The sequence below is a fragment of the Mus musculus genome, chromosome 17 (genome assembly GCF_000001635.26).
Source record: "Mus musculus strain C57BL/6J chromosome 17, GRCm38.p6 C57BL/6J".
Lineage (NCBI taxonomy): Eukaryota > Metazoa > Chordata > Mammalia > Rodentia > Muridae > Mus > Mus musculus.
In genome coordinates this window covers 40,631,086-40,637,470 of record NC_000083.6, presented here as the reverse complement: position 1 = coordinate 40,637,470, position 6,385 = coordinate 40,631,086, and the positions used below count along the sequence as shown (strand labels likewise).

At 37.7% G+C, this 6,385-nt stretch overlaps 1 protein-coding gene across 1 annotated transcript; it reads right to left on the bottom strand.

Annotated features, from left to right (window-relative positions):
* Positions 1–410: 410 nt before the first annotated feature.
* Esp3 (exocrine gland secreted peptide 3) lies at positions 411–5,396 on the bottom strand. Its single transcript, NM_001251916.1, has 3 exons — positions 5,302–5,396; positions 3,874–3,950; positions 411–1,554 (listed from the first exon to the last, which is right to left on the bottom strand). The coding sequence occupies exons 1-3, from the start codon at positions 5,351–5,353 to the stop codon at positions 1,420–1,422; spliced, it is 264 nt and encodes an 87-aa protein (NP_001238845.1). The 5' UTR covers positions 5,354–5,396; the 3' UTR covers positions 411–1,419.
* Positions 5,397–6,385: the final 989 nt, after the last annotated feature.

Genomic DNA, 6,385 nt, shown 5'->3' with positions numbered 1-6,385 from the left:
CATGTAGGTGGTGACCAAGAGCTGCCTATTTGGACTTAAGACTCTCTTAACAGGAGGGAAAGCATGCCTGCTCTTAGCAACTTCTACAACTTCCCAGGACTAGTGTGATTGGCATGCTAAGATAATAGCCTTTATCTTATTGCTACCCCTGAAACCAGCATGAAGTTCTTACAGAATGGCCCTTCTAGAATGAGACCATGGAACTCTGGGTGAGGAGTTCTTTAGATAATCAATATGGAAAGGTTTGAAGCCATCCAAGGACGTAGTTCAGTCAACTCACAAATGGTTTTAATCTTTAGGAGGAAAATTATTCTGTTTGGCTTGTCTAAAATAACAGTGTTGCTATATAAACAAGGAAGAAGATGATGACAGCCAGTAATACACAGTTTGATAGTTTTTTATTTGATTTCGTCCTGTATGGTGGAAAAAACCATACTACCAATCATCCCTATTATTTTTGAGCCAGAGAGATCAAACTAAAGAAACATATAAAATATCTCTGCATGGTGATCTACAATGTGCTATATTTTATGAATATATACTATAAGATTTGAGGTAAAGGAAGATGTTTGATGTTAAAATTTAATGTAGACAATAAACAAAGAAACAAAGAAAGAAACAAACAAACATCTTGAACCCAGAGATTGACTTATTTGGAAGAGAGGTTTAGTTTATAATAGATAGAAATAATAAAAGAGTCTGCGATGGAAGTGTGATTGACAGGTATCTTATAATTTAATGAAATTATCCAAAAGAAGATAAAGAGAAAAACCATGATACTTAAGTTTTTATAACTACAAAGCTAAATAATTGGAAGCATAAAACATTTCCCTTCAGAATTGCTCAGACTACAGCATGGAAGAGTTATTGGCTCACGATGAATTTACCCTGAATCTTGCCACAAAATTACACATATATTTAAGGATAGAATGGTTAGGCTATTAGTTCTGAAGAGATGTGAATTCCCAGCTGCCTGGTCAGACCTCTTTTTGGCTCTCTCTGGCTCCTTTAGTACCTAACTTTACGGAGTAGACACTGGTGTTTTGTGTTTATTGACAGTCTACATTTTCCTTGTATTTGTTTGGTTAACTAAATAGGATGTAGGACTTGAGAGAAAGCCTAGTAAAAGGCACAGCAGTTCTGACACTAGGAGCCTTCTGCTTAACCTTATTTGGGAGACAGCAAATTTGTTACTAAGTTTAAGTATTCTTCTGAAGAGTTGAAGACTAGCCTGAAATAATTGCCTTGTTGGTGCTTAACTCTTGTCTCTTGAGGCCTATGGGACATAATTCTGAAATTTTCTCTATCCACTTGTTGTTTCTGAGCACCACATTTGCTCAGTGCAGCCAAGAATTTAGTGAGATTTAGCCAAGACTTGTTTTGGTTACCATTGGCCAGGTCTTCAAACAAAGTTTGTTCTTAATCGATGGCACAGAGCATCCTCTCAAAGTCCTCTTGAATGTTTGGTTCTCTTTGGGAGACAAGTGTGACAGCCTTGGGATTTTTCTGGTGATCAGCAGATATGGTGGGTTCTTTTTGAGTCTGTGTCAGAATCTGAAGTAGAGGGATTTGTTTATAACAGGTTTATTGTAAGAATCACAAGACCTATCCAAGAATTTAATTTTATATTGTTTTCTTTTTAAATCTGTGTTCATAGAGCCCAAGTAAGATATGGCAATTGTCTACTTTATGGCTACTCCTATCTTCTGCTTTATGTTCTAGTAATGGAGAACATTATTTTATGTTTGAACAAATATATTTTGGAAACTTACAAATTCGTGGAAAAAATACATATGATATACATTTTGTCTAAGCCTAGGTTGTCATACCCACAGAATACCCTCTACACAATTAAATTCTAAAAAAAAAATCATTTCAAAATTCATCTCAAAAATGATTTCTCTGAGAGAAGATAGTAATTTTATAATTACTATCCTGTTTTTTATGCAGAAATTCTTCTGAAAAGATGTATTTTAGATTGAGTTTCAGTGGAGATTTTGTTAGATGCGCAGAAACTGTGAAAAGTATTGATAATATTATATAACGTGTAATATCTCGCTATTTCCTTTTAATGGCAGGCTGGAAGCCTGCCAAGTTCCCCTACAAGGAATTAGCATGTGATGGAGAGATAGAAAAGGTAGTAGTACAGAGCAGGAAATGAGTTAGGGAGAGAGATGGACTTGGAGATGTGATATGATGACAGGTGACAGAGAGACTGAGGTCTACATGCTGTCATTACTGAGTAGGGTCAGCAAGATGGATCCATAGGATGGTATAGAGCACTATGGATCTCATACAGACAGTGACTCAGTCCCAGAACCTGCCTTCCAGTATTGGAATTCCCCTGGATCTGAGCAAAGAGGAAAGGTTCATTTTCTGGATTGGATGACCTCAAAGGACCACTGTGGTTCAAGATGCCACTCAGGTCCATGCTGTTTTCAGTGATCCATGCTTCTTCCCTAGACCTCAATTAAGCCTGAGATTCATGTGAAGGGTTGCTGTCTGTCTAGCTACCTTATATGTCAGTGACCTGTCAGGCTTTGCTGCATAGTAGAGCCATAGTGATTTAGTGGCACATGTAACCATCTTAAACCCTGTTGAGGCTGGTGAACTGCTCGCCTCTGGGTGCCATGTTTAGGTCAGAGGTCCCAATATGGACAAGGACCATATTTATGTCTGCAGTCTGTCTGTTTTACCACCAAATCTCATGCGGATTCCTCTGGTCAAGGCTGCTGCCTGAAGAGACATTAATGCTTGTGGGAGATTTGGTCTACCACTCAATAGCCCAGAGCAGTAAGGTACAGGCCGAACTAAGGTAACGATGATCTGGTTCCACACTGCTCAGGCAAGTTCACAATTCTCCATAACTGATGGCTTCTGGATGGAATGTAGGCAGAGAAAGACTCATCCTCCATTGGGGTGCTGTCACTAGAAATATGACCATGCTCCAGTGAATACCATACTAAAAGGACCTTTTTATCTCTTGTATCTTTCTCTTCTTTTCTTTTCTTTTCTTTTCTTTTCTTTTCTTTTCTTTTCTTTTCTTTTCTTCTCTTTTCTTCTCTTTTCTTTTCCTTTATTCCTTTCCTTTCCTTTCCTTTCCTTTCCTTTCCTTTCCTTTTTTCTTTTCATTCTTTCCTTCTTTTTTTCCTTCCTTCCTTCCTTCTTGTCTGTCTGTCTGTCTCTCATTCACTGGTTTTGGGTGGTAGATCAAGGGAAAACGGAGCATACATAGGCAGACTGGTAGCTGAGTGTGATTTGTGGTATGATGTGAGATTCCCAAATGATTGTCAATCAATCATTAAAAGCAGAAAAGATAATAAAAATGTGCATTATGAAGGAACAATTTGTGAGCAATCTTGATTGGGAACCACGTGCATGATACAGAGGAATGAGGAGTTATCTCTTGCGATTGAGGCCAACTTCACATGCTACACAGATTAGCACAGATTACACACTGAACTGTATTTGGGATAAGATCCTGTGTTCATTGCTAGATTCTTCCGCTTCTGTAACATATTTCCCAGTGATATAACTGCAAGCTTTATATCTGATCTCACTATTAATGCTGTACTCACTCACATGGATCTGATTCCCCTTAATGTGCATTTTGACAGCTAGTAAGTATCATGTATTTTTAGGAAATTCCCCTCTTCAAGTGTCCAGTTTCCACATGTCACTAGTGGCTACTGTAGCTGCCATAGGTGGAGACTTTAGCCTTAGTCTCTATCACCATTTCTCTGTTAAGTTCTCTAAGAACCCAATGAGAATTCTGTATTCCACCATACCATCAGAATTTCTGTATTCATGTTTAATATAGTATTTTACAAAATTGTCCGGTAGATCTGAGAAAATTATCCATGAAACACTCACCCTTCCTTCGGTGAGCATGGATGGTAACAGGAGAATTATGAAGAAAAACATCACTGGTAAAGAAGCCATGCCTGAAACTGAGCAGAGAAAAACCCTTGGTTGAATTAAGCAGTGCAGGGGACACACAGGTGAGCAGCACATTGACAGAACATAAGCAAAAGCAACTCTGGCTAACAAATTCATTAACAACATAAGGAGGAGCTACATCATGGGCACTGCTGTTGTTTTATTGTGCCAACTATGCTTGTAATTGGCAGGGTATTTAAACAAAAGAGTCCACTGATATACTTGAAATGTACTTGCAAAGATTAGAAGATTCCTAGCTTCTTTCTACACAGGTCTATTTGTCTGTCCTCAAAGGCAAATATGGGGATAAGAACCTAGTTTCAATTTACCATCTTTTATTTTGCTATTCCCTTAGAAAAACACACTGGAAGTGGCAAGTTTTGAAGAGCAATTCAAGTTATATCAAATCAATTCCCTTTTTTTCTTCAAGAAGATTTACCAATACAATGGATTATATATCTACTCTATTTAATCTCACTCAAACTATCTTCTTTTAGATGGGCTGTTTCTTGTTTTCTTGTAATTTGAATCAACCTCTGCTCATTGCATACAATTTCCTGTCATAGGAGTTATGAAGTCCTACATTCCTTAGGTGCTGCTAATGGTCACCAAGTGTGATATGTAGTCACTTTATTTGTAGAACTCATATAAAATAATTACACTGTATAGTAAAAGTGTGCTGTCTTATTTTATATATCATGTAAACATTCAGAATCCTCAAAATCTTTTTTATAAGCGTATAATTGCTTCAGAATTTTAACTGACTAGATGATAATGGTGTCATGATCAACAGAGATCTAGTACATTTTTAAAATTCAAATACCATTTCCCCTCAATTTTCTCTCTTTAAGCACTCCCTCATTCATATAATGTAATGTTGTCTGTCAAATGCACTGCCTGGTTTTCATTGCAATTTAACACTAAAATTTTAGTCAAAATTTTCCTGCATAGTTTTGTAATTTTTTTCCTGCCTTCCCTCATGGCCACTATCATTGTTCAGAATCTAGGAAACATTCCTCTTCACCATGGATTTTCACACTCTGCCCATAATTTCTAGAGTGACAGTCATTTTTTTTGTGAAGAGTAAATAACAATTTTTCTTTCCATATGATGCCTACTTAATATATGGCTGAATGTTTAGATAAAATTTAGATTCCTAATCATGGGCAAATGAGGAAATGCATTTGAATTGAAATTTCTTTCGTTGAGAGTGATATGTTATTCTGTAGTACACATCATCTGACCAGTTTCATTTTATGAGATTGAGTAGCCCTTCAATTTCTCTGCTGTATATTTCAAAAACTGAGTCTCTAATAGATCATAGACCTTGTAATCTTAACCTTGTAAACACTGTTATCTTACCATGGAACTTGCTTTCTTGATCCATAGTCTTAGCAGGAGTTGCTTTCTCCATATGTTCAGTTCAGGTCAGCTTCAGGTGCAAGCCCTGTGCTTTTCTTGTTCTCAGTGACTCCTCCTTTAAATGGGTGCAGTGTTGGTATTTGGTGTATTGACACTGGAGGTGTTTGTGCTTCATTGGCTTATGTTCCCTGAAAAGTGGATTGAACACTCTTAACAGTTTCTCTTGGGTTCTGATGCTTGCTCATCAGAAGAGATAACAGGGTGACATGGCACAGCTGTCCTGTGTAATTTTCCAACATTGACTTGGTGGGTCAATAATCTACTATTTTGTCTTTGCACGTACACATTTTTCTTTACATTTTTTCTTCAGGCAAGAAACAAGGAGAGGAGATTCATGCTTCTTGCCACTCTTTTTGTCTAGCACTTTGGGCAGGGATTTTTGTTTCCATTATAGCTGTATTACTCGACATTTCTGAATTTTCTACAGCCTTTCTTATTGATTGCCATGTTACCTTGCTTTCCTGTGCTTCTAACATTTTTAAAAATATTTTTATTATTACGTATTTTCCTGAATTACATTTAGAATGCTATCCCAAAAGTCTCCCATACCATTCCTTCCACTTCCCTACCCACCCATTCCCATTTTTGGCCCTGGCATTCCCCTGTACTGGGGCATATAAAGTTTGCAAGTCCAATGAGCCTCTCTTTCCAGTAATGGCTGATTAGGCCATCTTTTGATACCTATGCAGGTAGAGGGGTACTGGATAGTTCATAATGTTGTTGCACCTACAGGGTTGCAGATCTCTTTAGCTCCTGGGATACTTTCTCTAGCTCCTCCATTGGGGACTCTGTGCTCCATCCAATAGCTGACTGTGAGCATCCACTTATGTGTTTGCTAGGCCCTGGCCTAGTCTCAAAAGAGACAGCTATATCAGGGTTCTTTTAGCCAATGCTTGCTAGTGTATGCAATGGTGTCATTGTTTGGAGGCTAATTATGGGATGGATCCCTGGATATGGCAGTCTCTAGATGGTCCATCATTTTGTCTAATCTCCAAACTTTGTCTTTGTAACTCCTTCCATAGGT